At 39.3% G+C, this 19,257-nt stretch overlaps 1 protein-coding gene and 1 long non-coding RNA gene across 5 annotated transcripts in view; both read left to right on the top strand.

Annotated features, from left to right (window-relative positions):
* Positions 1–4,058, top strand: part of LOC116663729 — a 62,024-nt gene extending 57,966 nt beyond the window's left edge. For all 3 annotated transcript variants that reach the window (XR_004320021.1, XR_004320020.1, XR_004320022.1), the window contains one exon: positions 1,044–4,058. This is a non-coding gene — a long non-coding RNA (uncharacterized LOC116663729). The remainder of the gene's footprint in view (positions 1–1,043) is intronic.
* Positions 4,059–5,086: 1,028 nt separating this feature from the next.
* CCNYL1 (cyclin Y like 1) overlaps positions 5,087–19,257 on the top strand; it is a 36,940-nt gene continuing 22,769 nt past the window's right edge. The window contains exons 1-3 of one of the 2 annotated variants that reach the window (XM_032479972.1): positions 5,087–5,689; positions 15,857–15,931; positions 17,830–17,864. In XM_032479972.1, the coding sequence (XP_032335863.1) occupies positions 5,464–5,689; positions 15,857–15,931; positions 17,830–17,864 (336 nt within the window). In that variant the 5' untranslated portion in view covers positions 5,087–5,463. The remainder of the gene's footprint in view (positions 5,690–15,856; positions 15,932–17,829; positions 17,865–19,257) is intronic. The other variant, XM_032479971.1, reaches the window with a different exon arrangement.

Genomic DNA, 19,257 nt, shown 5'->3' with positions numbered 1-19,257 from the left:
CCTACCTCCATCCAGTTTACTCTAATCCCTTCTGATAGAAAAATTCCAGAGGTATTCCAGGGTGGATGCCATGTGATGAGGATAAAAGCTGATTTGTCTAAAAAGTAGGCTGATGGAGCCACGGTGAGGAAAAGTTCATGTCCTAAAAGCTTTGTTTCTAGGAGACAAATTTGGTTAAAAAGACATCTTCAAACTTTTCCCTGCTGTCAAGTTGAATGAAACTCCTCCTCCTACAGTGTTTTTCACATCAGCTTCATTTGATGAGGCTGCTGTCAAAAAGGCTACTGGAAGAAACTGAGGGGAATATGTTTAATCACTGCAAGAAGATGGTTCTAACTTCAGTAAGGCAACTTGGCCAAGGATTCCATTTCAAGAGGATGAAAGTGTACACTTAAATGTACCACGATGTCACACAAAGGAAACAAGGGGAAATAGTGAAACATGGAAATGCTAGGGGGAAAAGGAGTATTGGCATGATTAGGAAAAAACAATTGAAAGCATTTAATGCTTTTTTTTTGCTTTTTTTTTTTTGTACCCTGCCTTGTTCTAAATGGATTTGGCAGTGAGTTTATTTCCTGGGCAAGTGTAGAGGGTAGCTCTCTTACGAAACTCATTGAGTGCAGACCGCATGCTGTTAACAGTCTTTGGAGCTGGAAGCAGAGCTGGCATCTGCTTTAGAAAACCAGGAGCTTGAACAAGGCACTTCCAGAAGAGAAAGGCTCTTCTATCCCGACTCAGGGGTGATCTGAGGAAGCACCAGCAGTGGGATGAGAAAGACTTTAGATTTTCTATAGCACTTAGACAAATGAAAATGGAAGCAAGTAAACTATTAAATGGCAAAGAAAAGTAAAGGTCCCCAAAAGGCAAAAGGAAACTCCTAGTCTCTCCTAAAACTTCAGGACCTTCCTAGAACTTGTCTCAGGAGATTCCCTGATGTTTGAAAATGTAACCACAGTGGACATTTGGGGCCAGAACTGACCTGTTCAATGAGCATTACCTTCCCTGATGGTATGGCTTACTAACACCTTTTTTCTTTTTTTCAGAGCATCATTTCAAATGAATCAGCATTCTCATCTCAACAGACTCAGTTGGCAGAAAGAAATCTAGATGCTGTGAGAAGAGAGAAGGTGAAAGAACAGTTCAGAAGGAGTGGGAAAAGACAGGTGGAAGAGACACTGGATAGTTTACTACAATATGACTACCTATACCATCAAAGGGCCCACTTACTAAAACATCTGGATCACAATGTTCTAAAGTTAGGAATGAGAGAAGTCAAGTTGTTCCACATCTAATCAGGTATAACAGTAATTCTTAACTTTTTTTGTGCCTTCGAGAATATGACAGTAAGAGTAGGCCCTATGTCCAGAAAAAAAAAAATGTACATGAAGAACAGCTAGTCATAATACTCAAGATGGAATAGAGTTAGTCCCTTTGCTCTCCCAGACTTGCCACTGTCATAGTAGGATAGGGTTTTTTTCTTAATGCTTTCTGTTCTCTTGAAACAAAATATTTTCAAGTCTATTTTCATAATGATGATTCCCAATATTTTTTCCTGCTTAGCAAGTTTAAAATTCTTTAATTTTCAAGGTCATGCATATCTATTTTTGTATGTGTCTGTTGTTAAATGCAGCCACTATTTTGTAACCTAATTTTAGGCATTGTCTCAAGTCTACAAGAATCATTCAAAATGGTATCTAGTGACATTCCTACGACTTTAGACAATATTATTATTATCGTGGAATGTAGTTACTGGGTCCTAAGGATTTAACAAGATGCTGTTTACTGAAACTGAACTTCATTGAATCCTTTCTCATTCCACTGTGGTTTCCACATTTCAGTATATTTCCTATTTTTGTCCCCCAAACCTTACTTATATCTTTTAAACAATTAAATATAATCATCCCTGCTTCCCTGATTTTTGAGGTGACCTTTTTCTCCTGGTATCCTTTTAATAAAGGAAAATACTCCCTCTGGTCTTTTTTTGGTCTCTTATGTGACTAAAGGGTTTGTAAATGGTCACACATTTTGCACCTACATGTCATTTTCTTCTTAATTTTTCAAATTCTTTCCCCCCAAAGTTGTTGCTATTTCTGTTAACTATTTGGAGGAACAAATAGTTCCCATCTTCCACTTTTGTGACATACCTATTTATACTTGAGCTCCTTGGTTTTTGCTCAAATTCCTTTTCAATTTACCCACTTTGGGGGAAAATATGATTTGGTTTTTGTTAGGTATACTGATCTTTTCTGAAGTAAACTTCTCTCTACACATTATCCTCTCTTTTCCAGAGTAGCTTTCCAAGTAGAAGCCTATTATTATAGAGAAAAATAGAGGTCATCAGATGAGCTCTTCCTAAACCTCTCCTCTACTAGAAATATCTCTGTTTCACCCAGGTCCTCTCTCCTTCCTTGCCTTTCTCTCAGTCTAAAGCTAATCTGTGCCTGCTCTGGAGTACATCCACTTCTGCCTTCTTGGGGACCTTGCTCTGTCAATTCTCCCATCTCCTCCAACTTCAAAGTCCTTTTGTCTCCATTGGCTCTTACCCTTTAACATATAAATATTACTCATATTTTTTTCCATCTTTAAGAAAAAAGCATTCTTAACTATACATCTCCTCGTTACTACCACATATCTCTTCTCAGCCAAATGTTTAAGAAGAGAATCCCTGTCTTCACTTTCTCACCGCCCATTCATTTCTTTACTCACTGCCTGCCTTCTGGCTGGTGCACATCCCCAATCACATGTCACAGCCAGTGATATTTGTAGCCTTCCTGTTCTCTGGACAGCACTGAACTCTGTTTAGGGAATTACGAATGGAGTGTCTACTGGCCAGATACTGTGCTAGGTTCTGCTGTCCCAGAAATGGGAGGCAGATGTGATCCCTTCCCTCATGGGACTCACCTGATCAGCCATTCCTGATTAATGCTCAGGCTCCTTGACTTCCACTGCTCACCCTGGCAGGCTTCACTTAAATGCCACTTAAATCTCCCTTTTCTCGAGATCTCCTCCCTTCCTTCCTTCCTTCCTTTCTTCCTACCTACCTATCTTTCTTCCTTTATTATACACTTCTCAAGGCAATCACTTCTATACCAGGGCTTCAATTACTTTGTATATATACTCTAATGACAATACAATTTTAAATGTTGTTTCCCTTTAACAATTTTATTTTACAGAGGAGGCCTCGTTTACTAAAACCATAGATTCCAAGTTGTTCCATGCAAAATGTTATATTCTTAGATGTCAACATTAGGAAATTTCTCCAAGCACATTTTTTGGTTGATTTAATATGTGTATTATTTTCAAAAATGTAAGTTGGGCTATCACAAAATAGACTTAGTCTACAGAGGTTTACATCCAACTTTCAACCAGAGAGCTCTATTTCCATGTTCCACTTGACAGAGCCCAAAATGATCTTCCTCCGCAAACCTCTTCCTCTTGCTGCATTCTCCATCTAGGAGAAAGTCACTGCTCTCTACTTAGTTCCCTAAGCCAGAACCCTAGCAGCCCATGTTTGCCTCCCTTTTACCCCTCTCTCTCCATATCTAGTCACTGAGCACTTCTTTTCTACCTCCCAAATGACTTCAAATCCTTTCCTTCCACTCCAGTCTCTGCCACTGCCCTTAGTTTGAACCCTCACTCCTCTCTTAGATGAATATAAAGTTCCTTAAGTGGTCTTGTTGCTTCCTTCAACCCTCCTTATTGTCCAGAGTGACCTCACTTCAAACCACCTGATAGTGACTCCTTAACTTCACAACATTCAGTGGCTCTCATGTTTCTGCAAAAAAAAATTCACTCTTTACTCCAGCATCTACTTTGGGGTTAGGGTTTGAATTTCAGGTTCAAGTACTTTGCAGCAGTGTGACCTCACAATAGGACTTTCTAAGCCTTTGTTTTTTCTGGTTGTTGAGCTGAGGGCAGGGCTGTTCTGACACACAGTGCCTGGAACATAAAGGGACTCATCAATTTGAATGAAGGGAAAACCTTTAAAAATCCGTATCAAAAAATTGTTCCTCCTTAAAAAACTAAAATCCTAATACACTACTTCACTTCCAACCAAATTTGCCTTCTATCTTTATTTTCTGATAATCACAGTAAATTGTCTTTGGTGGGGGATCCACACTATCTGGGATCAGATCCTGGCCACACCCCTGAGCAATCATGTGACCTTGGGAACGCTACTTTAACTTCTGTAAAATCTGTAAAATGAGGGTTTTTCTGTTCGAGGGTTAAGTGAGTACCTCATTTGGAACGGCGTCGGGCGCATAGTTAATGTTTGCCAAATATTAACTATCGTTACGTAGTCATCAAATCAAGACCGTGGTACACCACTTTGTGACTCTCAATTATATCAGAAAATCGTGCTTTATGCGTTTTTGTTGGCGAAAGGAGGAAAACCTGGAAACTCCGGCCGTGGAAGGGAGAAACAAGCGAGAAAAGCGAGTTGCTGAATCCCAGCATTTCAGAGGTGGGAGGGACGAGTTCGGTCCCTATTTTACGGATGAGGAAGTGGAGGGGTGACGTGTCCTCCAGTCTCATTCAAGACACAGACACAGCTCTTTATTGAGAGTAGGACCAGGGTCCTGGGGGTTGCTATGGTAAAACTGCAGGCGGAAACTAACACTCTCTGGAAGGCAGGACAGGAGGAGCATTCAGTTACAAAAACGGTCAACAATTCGGGTGTAAGTAAGTTCGGTGAGCAATGCATCAAATGAGTCAGCTGTCAGACCCGGTGAAACCGAGTTGCTAACGCAACTGGCTCTTGACTTTACTAACGGGCGCCTTCTATAGAGCCCACTGACCCAGGACAGCTTCCATTAACAAACGCCCGTGGCGCTTCCCGCAGTACCGGAAAGCTTACAGCCGCGCGCGATGAATGGAAACCGGAGTCCCGGGCGCGCCGCGAGGGGGGCGGGGCAGCCGCGGGGCGGGGCAGCTGTGGGGCGGGGCGGGGCATTGTGAGTCACGTGCCTGCCCTCTAAGGCGGGCTCGTGGAGGGAACTCTGGTCGTGATTGGTCCGTCGTAACCAGGTGATCAAAGGACGCGTTCCGGTTGGCAAGCGCTGGCCCAGGCTAGCGGGTTTCAGTCCAGAGGCGGCAGCGGAAGGAGGAGGAGCTCTGGTCGCGCTCTCTCCCGGTAGTGGCTGCACGTCTCAGCGTTTGTCGGATCCCCACCCCTTTTAAATAAGCAGGGTTGGTCACCGCCCTCACAGACTAGTTGACTCCGGGGAGGCGGCAGCGGCGAGGCGGCGGGGGTGCGGCCGGGGCCGGAGCCCTGCCAGGGGCCCGGCGGCGGCCGGACTGGCCAGCAGCGAACGAGGCCGCGTTTACACCAGCGGCGCAGCCCCGACATAGTCCGGGGCTACCCGTGCCGGCCGCGCCATTGTTGGGGGAGGGGGCGGCTGCTGAGCGTGGCGGAGTCGAGGGTCGAGCGAAGGCGGCGGCAGCCAGGAGCGGAGGCAGCCCATGGGGAACACGCTGACCTGTTGCGTGTCCCCCAATGCCAGCCCCAAGCGGGGCCGGCGCGCGGGGTCGGCGGAGCCAGACTACGAGGCTGAGATCTACGAGGCAGCGGCTGGGGACGCGGTGGCAGTAGCGCCGGCGCCGGCTACCGCGGAACCCGCCGAGCTGGATTTCGGAGCCGGCGAAGGACACCACCTGCAGCACATCAGCGACCGGGAAATGCCCGAAGGTAAGAGGCCGGCCCCGTCTGCTCTCGGGCGTACCTCTGGCCTCCATCGCCCCCCGGGTTCCCCGGGAGGGAGCCGCCGCCTAGGGCTCCTTCCTGCCCTGAGCTGCCTTTCCCAGGGCTGGGCACCGGGGACGAAGGCTGGCTCTGCCTGGCGTCCCCACCCCTTATTCTTTCCCCATCGCGTCCGGCCAACCTCTTTCCCTCTTCCCTTCCCAAACGCCCAGTCCTTTCCCCCATTCCCATTTCCCACCCCGGCCTGAGACCCTCCAGTCCGCGGCCCTTCCTGTTTGTGGCTCTATTTAACATCTCGTGGGACTTTTATAAAGACTTTTTGGTATAGCCTTTCTTTTCTCAATGAAAACTTAAATGCCCCAACTTCGGTGTATCCGTCCCACCTCCCTATCCTTATCTATCCAGGTGGTGTGAAGTGAAGGAACCAGGTAAGGGCCTGACGATACTCTTCCACTGGTTAAGGTAGTTTGTGCTCGGGACAACTGAAACATTTTAGGATTTGTTAAATTTAAAATAGAGATTGACAAAGTCTATGCGATGTTTTTAAGTAAAATTCTTGAAATTTCAGTGTTTTCAGTCGCCTTCATAGAAGCTGCTTTACTCCTTCTAACTGTAATTTCAACACGGAAGGAAAGAAAATGGTGAGAAGGGGGCTTAAAATAACTGTGAACAGTGTGAAACGTTACTGCCACGGCTGCAGAGAATAGTTTTTTACTCAAAAGAAAACTCGTGGAGTTCTGATTACTTTAAAATTCCCACTTTGACACAAATGTGTTCAGCCCAGCAGCTTTAACAGACTTCATTTACACGTTGCCTATTCTGGGGGAGAGGTGGGGTGATTCGTGAGACTGTTGGTCAAAAGTTTCAAAAGAGAGAAAACAAATTTAGATTTTAACTTGTAAAATAAACTTTCGGGAGTTAATATGCCGGATCCTGCAGAAAAGTGTCTCCATGGTTCCCTCTCCTTTCTGCCCCCACCCCCCACCTGCCAGTAGAATCCTATTCAACTTTAAGAATGTTCAAGGAAAAAAGAAGAATGTTCAGGTAAAAGTTCTAGAGACTAAACGGCCTGGGGAGGGGGGTGGGGCGGGCTTGTCAGGAAGGACAGGGAGTAGAAGAAATGTTTGATTTTTGCCTCAAGAATTTTGGAAAGGAATGACCCTAGATTAAAAAAAAAATTCAGCTAGCAACGGTGGCTCTTTAATAAAGACTGTATTCAACTGTATCACGAAGATGTTAAAGCTCCGCTAGCCCTTTTGTTTCGTTTAAATGCCAGAGATTACTTAATAGAAGAAATGTCTTATAGGTCTTATATTTAAGTTTTAGTTGAGTTTATTTACTTTTTTAAAAAATTAGAATAATGAAGCCTGTGGATTCCCATATGATGGACAGGGGTTTGCAACTGGGAAGTACTCCCTTGTCAGAATATTCACATATTGTGAAAGAATGAACAAATTATGTGAATTAATTGTAGCTTTAAACACAAAGCATGTAAGTACTTGTGAAAACTTCTGTTCTGCCTGTTGCTGTAAAATAAGCTTCTGAGTGATTTTACAGACCAGTTAGTAATTGGATAGTGTAGAATGAGAGACCAAAGTAGGACCTTTATATAATTCTTTTAAGATTTACAACACATTTTCAAGTATATTTCATTTGGACCTGCCATCCACAAATGAAGCCTGTGTATATTCTCCATGTTGCCGATGAAGAAACTGAGACTTAGAGATCTGAAATGACTGTATAATACAGCTACTAAATGAAGAGAGGGATGTGGTGGTGGTAGATACGCCAAGTTCAGTGATTGGGGTGCTTAAAAAACTCTTAGATTATGGTTACCATGGGAGGAAGGGGGTGGGAAGGGATAAATTGGGAGTTCGAGATTTACAGATACTAATATATGTAAAATAGATAAACAACAAGTTCATACTGTATATCACAGTGAACTATATTTAATATCTTGTAGTAACTTATGGTGGAAAAGAGTATGAAAACACATATATGTATGTTCATGTATGATTGAAGCATTATGCTGTACACCAGAAATTGACACAAGCATTGTAAACTGACTATACTTCAATAAAAAAAAATACATACATACAAAAAAAAAAACCTCTTAGAATGCACCTTATATTTTATAATTTATACATAAGATAGACCTAGCTCAGCTTCCTCCAGTTTTGGGTATTTCCATTAGAGTTTAATTGTACACAACTCAGAAGCAACATTTACCCCTCCATCCTATGTCTGTACATTCATTACGATGGATAAGAATAAAAATAGAAGTCTTGAAATAGTCTAAATTTACCAGTCAGGTAAGCAGGTTGATACAGTTTAAAGAGTTTATTCTGAGGACCTCAAATTGGAGCCTCGAATGCCCTGGACAGAAGGACATTAGGAGAAGCTGGTAAGAGGGCAGGTAAGATACCAAACATAAAGCATAGGACTGTATATAATAAAGAGTGTTAAATCAGGAAAGTTGGAAAAATAGAGTTCATGAGTACAGAATTTACCTTTTTATGTTTAGCTTGATTGTTAAAATTTCATTTCACTTTGTCTTTTAAGGTTTTTTTGGATTCAATAACACGATAAGAAACCTCAATTTCAACATTTGCCTATTATTAAGTTTCCATAGAAATAAGTTTAGAACACCAAAGTACAGGCACATTGAAAGTTTGCTTTTAACATATTTATTTCAGACAATCTTATATCAGTTTCCTTGGAAACTGAGAAATACCTACTTAGATGTAAAACATGAAGAATTATTTGGTTACTTGGATAAAATCATACATAAATGATGCTTTGTCTTGTTGTTCTAAAACATTTAAGAAAAACATGGTTTCTTCAAGCCATTTCAAAGACATTATTCCTAAGAACCTGGTATAGATATCTGATAGACTCAAAAAGAATTTTTTTTGTTTGTTTGTTTACTACCTTGCCTTTATCTAACAGTATAGCTAATATAATTGATGGTAGTGTTAGTAACACAAAATAAGATGCTATGGTCCTGTTATCTGATTGTATTATTACTCATCAACTTTCCATACAGTCTTTATGTTTCGACCTTAGGAGCTTTGCTAATTTTCTGGCAAAAGGTGGTCTCTCAAGTGACCCCTTCCTCTTCTCCCACCTGAGGAGAGGGTCAGGAAGGAATTGGCAATATGATGTGGAAAAACCTCTGAGCAACAGATCTTTCCTCTTTCCAGTAGCTATTTTAAACCCTCTTTTTTTTTTTTTTTAACTTTTTTTTGATGGCAGTATTAATAAACATTTGATGTAAAAAATTTAGAAAATATAGAAAAGTCATTCACTCATAGTCAGAAGAATTTTTGTTAATATTTTGGTGTTGATTCTTCCTGAACCTTTTGTATCCATATAAACATAACATTTTGTTTATTTTACAAAAATGAGATCACTCTTTATGTGCCACTTTGTAATTGTTTGTTATAAAGTAATGCGATGGAGCTCCTGGAACTGTGCTGACACCTAGGGAGCACTGCAGGATGTATTTCCATGCAACTGCGTGTAGCTCTACCGCCTGCCTTTTAATAACTGTTTACTGTACCATTGAATGGTTGGTGCATCATTCATTTACCCACCCTTTATGGTTGAGCATCTTTTATAGAAAAACTGTACATAATCCCATTTTAATGCTTTATTCTGGGGACACAGACAAAAACTGAGGGATTTTAATGGTAGAATTCTAATGGTACACTTTGTCTTATGACTTTATAATTAAATTCATAGAGTGATCCATTTTGTGGTTAAGGTATTTTAACATTGATTGTTCTTTTCCAAAATTAAAGTTACCATTGATTTTTCACTGAACATTAGATTCCCTCTTTTAGTTTTTTGTGTTTCTTGGTAACCTGTTCTTGTATCTTTGATTCTGAGTAACTAAACTTCTACCCTAAGAGATCTGAAATTAATGCTGGTCTTAGGTGACAGATAAATTGAAAGACAGCATTAGAAGAAATCTTAGATATGGTGTGGGAAAATTGAGAGAAACCTACCTGGTTTTGGGTATGCTGAAACAGATGATTATTGGTAGTAGTCCAGATGCAGGACAAACAGTGGTTATACAAGACAAAACCTGTACCCTAACTCAAGTCCTTACTTTTTAGAGGTGCCTAGGGGCAGATAGCACATGAAGAATCAAAAGCATCAGATAGTGAGATGCCAAGAAGAAAGGAAAAGAGGGTAATGGGCTGGGGAGGAAGGCAGTTTTACGTGGGGTGGTTAAAGGCAGCTGCTTTCCTTAAGTGACCCTGTGAGCAGTCCTAAGAGTCAGTGGGAGCCACGTGAGGATGTGGGAGAAGAGGCTTCTGTGCACAGTTGCTCAGGTGGCAGTACACTGTGAGGCAAAGGACAGAAAGATGGGTGGCTGCAGCTGAGTGGGAGAAGGCCAGGGTAATATGGGGGATTAAGACCTTGTATGCCTAGTGGGCCTTGACAAAAAATATGGATTTTAGTCCAATTGTCATGGGAAACCATTGAAGGATTATATGCAGGGAAATGATGTTATTCTTTAAGAAGGGAGTAGGGGCGGTCAGACCAGCTACTGTGTGAGAACAGACTAATGTAGGCAAGAGTGGAAGCAGGGAGACCGCTTAGGAGGCTGGTGCAGTAAGTAGTTCAGATGAGAGCCAACAGTGGCTTGAACAACAAAAAAACCCCAATACTAATAATACAGGCTTTCTTGAAATTGAATCTAAAAGTAGGTTAACAAAGATATGAATGGATAAGTCACAGAAAAAGAAGTGCAGATGGCCCTTACACATGTCCTCACCACACATAAGAAAAATGCAAAATAAAACTATATTGTAGTTTCTCTTCTGTTGGGAGAAAATTCGAAAACTTGGCGCTACATTCTTTTGTGAGACTGAAGAAAGTTACATTCATATGTTGCTGGTGGAAATGCAAAATGGTTCAACTCCATGAGGGGGAAGTTGGCACAATCTCACTTTATCCAGAAATCCTACTAAAGCAGTTTACTCTGGAGATTACACCCCACAAGTATGAAACCACATAATTCTCAAAGTTTTTGTTACATTATTTCCAGTAGCAAAATATTGGAAATAATTCAGATGTCCAGTAAAGGACTGGTAAAATAAACTGGTATATCCACACAGAGAAGAACTATGGAGCTGTAAGAAAGCCCTCTCCTGCTATGACTTGATCTCTGGGGTGTGTTACGTGAAAAAAGCAAGGAGAGAACATACAGTAATCTACATGACAGAAGCAGGAAAAATAATATGTATTTGCTTATTTAAAGAAAAAAAAAACAAAGAGAAATTCTTGCTGGTTGTGTGACTATTATCATCAGCTTTCCTTAGTGGTTAGCCAAAGCACTGTTTGCCCAAGATGATATCTGGGTGTGGGTAATGAGTGGACATACACTTACCTGTGAAATGCTAAGTAATCACTTTTTGCTTTTGAGTTAATTGTGAAAGCTTTGTTTTCTCATGTATATTGGTTTATATAGTATATAGATTGCTCTTGGATTTCATTTAATCCTTACAAACAATGTTTTGAGTTAGGTAGTGTAGGAATTATACTCAGGTATAAATTGAGTTGTCCAGGACTTTAAAAATGAGACTTGATAGATCAGGACTGTAAATTCCAAGTATGTGGCATATAGGAGCAGAATTTTTTTTATTTATTTATTTATTTTTTTTAGGAGCAGAATTTATGATCACTCATTATGTGAGCTGCTTTGGATACTACCTTTTTTCCTCACTTTTTTTTTTTTTTAGTATATTAAAGTAGTAAAACTTTAGAGTTAAAACAGTAATATTGCATAATATTGAAATGAAATGGAGGTAACTTGCAACCCAGAAAGTTTCTTAAAAGTCCAAGCAACTGAGCAAAGTGCCCTTTAAAAATACATAAAGGAAGACAGGTACACTTAACTACATGTCACGTCTCGGTCATGGTCGCTAAAACACAAATTGAGGGTTAATATAAGGTAAGACTGAGAAGCAAGGTAGAGGCAGGCACAGAAGCAGTTGGAAACCAGAGTTTGGAAGTTCGGGATTCAGGATGTCAGAAGCTAGGAAAGCAGAAGCAAGGCTCAGGCACACAGTAGACTAGGGGTGCAGGAGCACACTGCGTGTGCTCTGGTGGGACAGCCCAGCTCAGGGCCCTCCGGGATAAGTACCTGATTCGGGTAGAAAGTGTGGGTTCAGATAAAATCATCAGTTTACACAGTAATTCCAAGACTTGAAATGTTTGTATTATGAGCCATGAAACGAATACACTGTGCAGTATAGGGATGATGGGGCAGTTTAGTAAACCCAGTAAACCTTTAAACTGGTGCCCAGTATTGTCCCAGAACTGCTGACATCTTCTGTTTAGTTGGAATATATTGAAATCAATATGTTTAAATCAATCTCTTTCTGAAATACACTGCTTCTGTCAGATAATTTCTTGGTCAGTGCCCTCTCCTAATTTTTTGACAAGGGAAAATCATTTATTGACAGTTTCTGATAGCATAATTTTAACACTTTTAGCCTTTAGTAATGCATTTTATTTATTCTAAGTTGCTTATATTTTCACACTTAACATCTGCAATTGAGATTGAGATTGATCTTAGAACTGATAAGAATCTTAGATTGGAGGAAAAGGAATATTCAATGTCAGTGGTGTTTTACAGATTTCCTCTGAAGAATATTTACTTTAAGACCTGGGTTTAATTTTTTTCTAATCATGCTTCTTCTACATTGACCTATGATGTCAAATAAGTTGCAGTTTAAATTGACAATACGAAAGTGATCAATCCTAAAATAGTTTTAATCATAACCCTTAATCATGAGCTCAAGAATATTTCTCCTGAGTTAAAATATTTGTAGAGGTTTGTAAAGAAATAATTTTAGGAATAATTCATATATAAGATGCACAGTCATTTCCTGAAATGTAAATTATTGTGTGTGCATGTTGAGGGGGAAATGGAGGATGAGAGGGATGGTGGCTGGTAATGCTTTGCTTAGTAACTGGCAGCTTTAACTTGCTGATAGTGAAAAGAGTGTAGTAGGTTTTACCATCGTCTCCTTAGGCTCTTGGGAAAACAGTTACTGGAGAGTGCAGAAATACTATATGTATGAGTTTATTGTCTAATGACTTACATGTCCATTCTATAAAAGAGTGATGCGGTGTTTTTAATTAGCAAAAAGTGCAAGTTACACAGAAATTGTTATAGGCTGTGAACAGAAGATTAATATTTTCTGACAACTTCATGCAATTGACATTAGGGCCCTAGCATGTACACACATTACATTACAAATGATAGGCAACTGGTGAAAGTGGAAATAACACCGTTAACTATGGAAAAAATGGTCAAAACTGTGTAATCAAAAGAAATACAAATCAGATCCACAGTGAGGGTCTTCATTCATATCAGTAGGAATTTTTTTCAAGTATCCAAAGCTGGAGTAGGAACTACAACTGGTATGATTGATAGCATTATACACTAATATGCCCCCACCTTCTTTGGAAAGCACTTGAGCACTGTACATTGAGCGATGAAAAAGAGCTAACCTTTTGGCCTAGTGATCCCACTTTTGTAGATCTTTGCTAAGGAGATAAACCATTATTTAAAAAACTGTATACATGAAGATGTTTCCTTACATTTTAACAATAGAACTTTGTAAGAAGCTAAACTCCAGCAATAGGAGATTGGCTAAGTATAGTATAGGAGTAACACTTGATGGGTCAATATGTATTCATTAAACAGTAAATATGCAGCAATGGGGTGGAGAACACTTATTAGTAACAATAAGATATAAATTGTACACTAATTAGGGCTTTTTTCTTTTTATAAGAAAAGTAAAAATAAAGATTGTGAGTTTATGGGTTAGTTATTAAACAGAGCATTGTTTTGGCTCATGCAGATTTCTGTTCATGATAAGATATTTATCAAAGGAATGAGCAAGTGACCTTTATCTATCCCCACCTTTAGTGGGGTCATCAATACTGCTGATGAACCAGGTCTCTTTCAGTTGCAAATTACAGAAAATCTATCTCAGAATAGCTTAAATTAAATTAAAATAAAAAGTATTGACTTGTATAACTGGAGTTCACAGAGTAAATTTAGCACTTCTTGACCAGGAGTTAAATGATCTCTCCTCAGAGCCTGTCTCAGGTCTGCTCTCCTCTGTTGATCTCTCCTGAAAGGGCTTTCCTCTCGTGAAGGCAAGAGGAGCGTCCAGCAGCCCCTGCTAGCTAGGGGGAGTGCCAGATTTTTTATGGTCACTTGGGCTAATTTTGCTTTTTTTTTTTTTGCTAATTCTTCATGTTATTTCTTTTATCCCAGCTTTCTTGATTTTTATATTTAGATCTTTAGTGGCACATCTTGGTTTGGGGGCAGAGAGAGAGAGAGAAAAGAGTGTGTGTGTGCACGCGTGCGTGCTTGTGTGTTTAATCCTGCTCATCTTTGATTCTGGTACTTAACTTTTCCTGGGCTTTCATTGAAGATTGTTAAATTTTACCATACCATAGACACTGAGAAGTAATATGGCTACTTTGCAAACATTTCTGCTTATTTTTTAGATTCAAATGTAGTCTGCTTTCTTTTTGGTAAGAAGTACTCATGAATCCTTTCAGAAGCCTTAGGATAGAGGCAGCTGTATCAGTCTCTGCCTGTCACTTTGTATACAACTGAATTTATTTTCCCAAACAGCTAACATTGTCTCATTTTTCAAATGTGTATGGGGGAAAAACCTTTAAAATAATTATATGGGTCTTTTACATAAAAATGTTTAATAGAATAGTTTCTCCAAAACCAGCTTAATAAACTTCAAATTTAGTGAAGGAATTTTCATGAAGAACAAAGCAAGTTATTTTAGCTATGTAAATTTCTAGTGCTGGCAATAGCATTAAAATGGATGGCTCAGATTGCTGTTAAACCAGGAAGCCCCAAATTATTTTTGTGCAGGATTCAAGCTGTATTGCTTGCGGAGGAAAAGGATTCTAGGTGGATACATTTGTGAAATGCTGAGTTAGACAGTATTCACTACTTAGACTGATGAGTTTTTAATATATCAATGTGTGTTTTCTTTTGATTTTCTAAGAGCCAGGGATGTAGTGTATTATTTGACCAGCAAACCCCCTTTTTAAAAATAGAACAGTTATCATATAGTTTGGGAAATACTGCCTTAACTTAACCATTCCTCTATATCTGGATCTTGGCCCAGTTTCTCGAAAGACTGGTTAAATGGTTTGAGATGGACTTTACTGAAGTGGTGTCATAAGGGTTTTTGTTTTTATGTTTGTTTTAAACGACAACTTTACTCTCCCATATGATAGCTTGTATATGTTTTGTATTCCTGCCTAAGTAGACGACTGTCCCACCTTGGTGCACAGTGGATTGCAGACAGACACATCTTTACATCAGTATGACCAAAATTATTTTCAAGCAGCCCTATGATCTGCTCCAGAAAGTACTCTTACTGAAGCCCCAAGTTAGTCACGCAGCATGGAAAGAGGAAGTGGGAGTTTAGCTTTGGAAATAGAGGGCAAAGTTAAAAATCACTTTCTATCGTGGAAGTGTTCCTATAGATTAAAACATTGAACTTTTATGCAGTCCTCTTAAATCTGCCATGATGAATAGCCCCCAAATAAACCGCAGCCAACTAAATGAGTTAATTTGTTGAATGGAGTTAAAATTTCCCATTTGACTGTCTAAGAACATTTCCCAAAAGCAACTCGCTTGGTTTTGGCATACTTGTTACACTGAGCTGGTATCTGACAATAATTGGCCACAGCATTACTTACTTCTTGAGATTGTTCCTGGAATGTGCTAGTAATATCAGCATAAAGGAGGGGGACTGAATTTTTAATGGATAAGTAGGAGGGGAGTCACATATATGATTCATCTAAAAGTTGCATAGATTATTTAAGTGCAAGTTAAAAAGTCTGGAACAAAGCCCTGGTTTTATTCCACATGTATGGAGAGTTTGTACAATTTTGCTGTTTCCCAGTAGAATTTTTATATTGCTGCCTTTACTAAAATTGCCTTTTTGTCATTACAAAGCTCTTCTCAAGACTGAAAGCTCTTCTCAAGGCTATTAAAAGTGATTAAAATTAATGTGCAGCTATTTTAAAAATCGTGTTTTTCTACTCAACTAAATTATCACACCTCTCTCTCTCCTTCCTGTATAGACTTAGCTTTGGAATCAAACCCTTCTGACCACCCAAGGGCAAGCACAATTTTCCTGAGCAAATCTCAAACGGATGGTAAGACAGTATTTTTTTTCCCCTGAGAAAAAGACTGAAAACTGATTTGTGTATTACAGAAAGTATTGAGAAAAACTCTTAGAGTGGTTTAAATGTTTCACTTTTTCACGTATTCATGTGTCTTATTTTAATATATAAGGATACACTTTCCTTTAGCTGTCACTGTTTTAGTGAGGAGAACACTTAGACTATCTGTTTATACATTTTGTCACCTCTTTATCAACATAGTTAGCTGGCCACATGATTACATGTGGTCTGTTTCTCCATCCTACTTTGTCCTTTTCCCCTTGCACCGAAAAGCATGTGTGTTAAAGGTGAATAATAGGGTTTAGGTCACAGTTAGGTTTTCATTTGATCAAATCAAAAAAGTTAGTTGTTTACATATGGGCATTGAGTCTTGTGATTTTGGCCCTATTTCACACAATACTCAACCAGACAAGCCTGTCTCACATCCAGATTTATGCTATTCAGAACTTTAAGTTACTCAAAACTTTCTCATCCTAATGTAGTGCTGTGTCAGGGTAATCAGAGCAAACCTACCTTGGATTTCCCCAAAGATTGTCCTCAGCATGTAAAACTAGTATAAATCTCCTGTGTCCTGTTTGTTTTAAGATGAGAATCAGAACTGTAGAATTTTTTGCACTCCTGCCTTCCTGCTTATTTTTCTCAGTAAATCCTAGTTTATTTGCTAAGAAGCCGTACATGACCAAGTTTTTCAGTTGGTTAGGACAGCAGGAATACAAGAATTGAGTGTCTTTTTAAAGTAATGCAAAAGGAAAATAATACAGCACAATAAAAAATGGAGGGTTCTTTTTGTTTTTCTGTTAGATCACTAGTTTATTATAAAAGGATATAACTCAGGAACCACCAGATGGAAGAGATGCAGATGCCAGGCCCAGGGAAAGGGCGCAGAGCTTCCATGCCCTCTCCAAGTGCACCACGTGCTCACCAACCTTGGAAGCTCCTGGGGTTTCTGACTTGCATTTTTATAGCATGTGTGCTTTGCCTATCTTGAGCTGATCATTTCTGGTTAGGATTGCTGTATTTCTTAGTTTCTTCCAGAACCATGGGCTGCTCATATAGAGAGAGACTGGAGACAGGAAAAGAAAAGCTATCTCGTGCCCTTCTGTCTACTCAGTCTTAAGGAATCGTGCCAGTGATGCTTGTCCCGAGTTGAAGGGGGTGGTGTGGGAAAGAGTGTGGCCCAAGACCCTCTTGAGGCTTTTATTCTTCTGGCTTTTGTTGGGGCAGAACAGTTTCGTGTGCTATAGATATGCTCAGTTAGGTCAGCACACTCATTTTAAAATTTAAATTTAAGATAGGTTACTTTCCAGTTATATGAAGACCCATTTTTTTTAGTTAAGTATTTTAGTAAGTTACCAATAAGTGGTTCAGGTTCCTTCCAGGGATACAAGTGCAATTAAAGGTGGGTACCTGGCCAGAAACTGGTTCTTAGAGTTATCATCTGTTAGATCCTGGTAATTAAAGTAAGCTGTGTATAAATGTAGAATTAGAAAATACTACTGGGTAGTGATTCAGATATGCAACAGGTAAACTTATTTATTAGCTGAATTTCTCACCTGGCCTAATTTGCTTTGCCTTTTTTTTTTTTTTTTTTTTTTCTTCTTTGTAAATGGAATCTTTCATTTGTACCTAATGCAGAATATCTGTTAGGTCAAAAAATAAAAATAAGTTTTTAGATTTTATTTATTTATAGGACTCATCTTTTGTCTTCTTAGGTGATTTAAATTCTGTATCTTGTTGGAAATTATTTTTAAAAATAGAATGGAATTTTATCTCATTTTGTATATTGATAATCAGTCAGATAATTAGCAACTACTTTTATTTTTATATGGCATTTGTATCAGAATTGATCAGTTAATTTTTTTTATTCTTAGTGCGAGAAAAGAGGAAGAGCAACCATTTAAACCATGTAAGTAAACAGTTGAAAAGTTAAGAAGTTAATAGTTTGAATTAAAAGTATGTCTGCCATGATTCTAAAAAGTTATAATGGATCCACTATTGCTAGCATGGACCTCTTTTTGTAGGTTTTCTAAATCTCTTCTATTTTTCTAGTTGTCAAACATATTCGGGAAAGTCTTTGGCTTAGTAGTGCCCATTTTTAAAGGGTTCTGATAGTTAGGTTAAATTTCAATAACATGGTTGTGTTATAAAGATCTGCCTTGAATTCTTTTGCCTTGATTTGTTACTTATTTTTCAACCAGAATAATAAAAGTAGAATAGGTAAGTTAATTTTTAGCACTATCCATTGACTTCTTTTCATAGCAGGTAAAAGCTTAGCTTCCTCACTGCACCATGACCTTATTTCTGTCCCTGTCCCTCTATTCGCTCAATATGCATCACAGTTTTTATTAAGTCAGAATGTTTATGTTATTATGACTATGCAAATACTGTTCACTGCTGAGCCATGTAGTTCCTGAATGTGCCTCCTCCTTGTGTACCCTTCATTCTTTTTCTTAAATATTAATGAAACCTGAGCCTTTCTGCACTTCTGGATAATCCAGCCCCCCTTTTCCTAGCCAACATGATCTCACACAGCCAAATGGAGTAAGTAGCTTCCTGGCTGGTCTCCCTGCATTCTTCATTTTTTTGTGGAATTAATTTCCTGACTGTATTCACTTGCCTGTTTTCTAACAGCTATTTTTTCCCCAAATGTTGTAACATTTGTCACATGCCTGTCAAAAATATTTTCCATCTACTAAACCACATCTGTTCCATTTTTTTCTTGGAGACACCCTTCCCCAGCCTTTTGTCATCCTACTCCCATGCAGACTGGTTTTCCTCTAGGCCGGCTTTGTGCCTGTTTTTCTGGGATATCTGTTTGAAGTCATCTGGGATCTCACATAACTGCTCTGTTGTGTTGGATCCCCTACGTCCTAGATTCTGTGTTTCCCTCTGTCTTGTTATACTCCCCTTGTTTTACTGGAGCACATTGTCCTGGGAAAAGAAATAGAGGCAGAAATTTTATAGAGATCTAGCCTCTCTGAAACTCCTGTTTGATAAAGTATAGAATTCTAGGTTGAAACTAATTTTTGCAGTTCCAAAGACGTTTCTCTTGTCTTCTCATTTCTTTTGTCATTCTCAACACTTCTCATTTACAGTGTTTCTTTTAAATCTGTTGACAATGTACATTATCAATTTTATTCATTTTCCCCCATCCGTTCCTTCTCTGGAGCCTTTTAGTACCTTCTCTCGCCCTAGCATTCTGAAGTTTCTTATGGTTTGGTAGAGACCATTTTCATTTTATTGGAGCCATTAAATAGGACATCTCTCCTTCTAGTGAATTTTTGTGTTTCTTTGATATT

This window comes from Camelus ferus, chromosome 5, assembly GCF_009834535.1.
Source record: "Camelus ferus isolate YT-003-E chromosome 5, BCGSAC_Cfer_1.0, whole genome shotgun sequence".
NCBI lineage: Eukaryota > Metazoa > Chordata > Mammalia > Artiodactyla > Camelidae > Camelus > Camelus ferus.
This window is presented reverse-complemented; position numbering and strand designations above follow the sequence as displayed.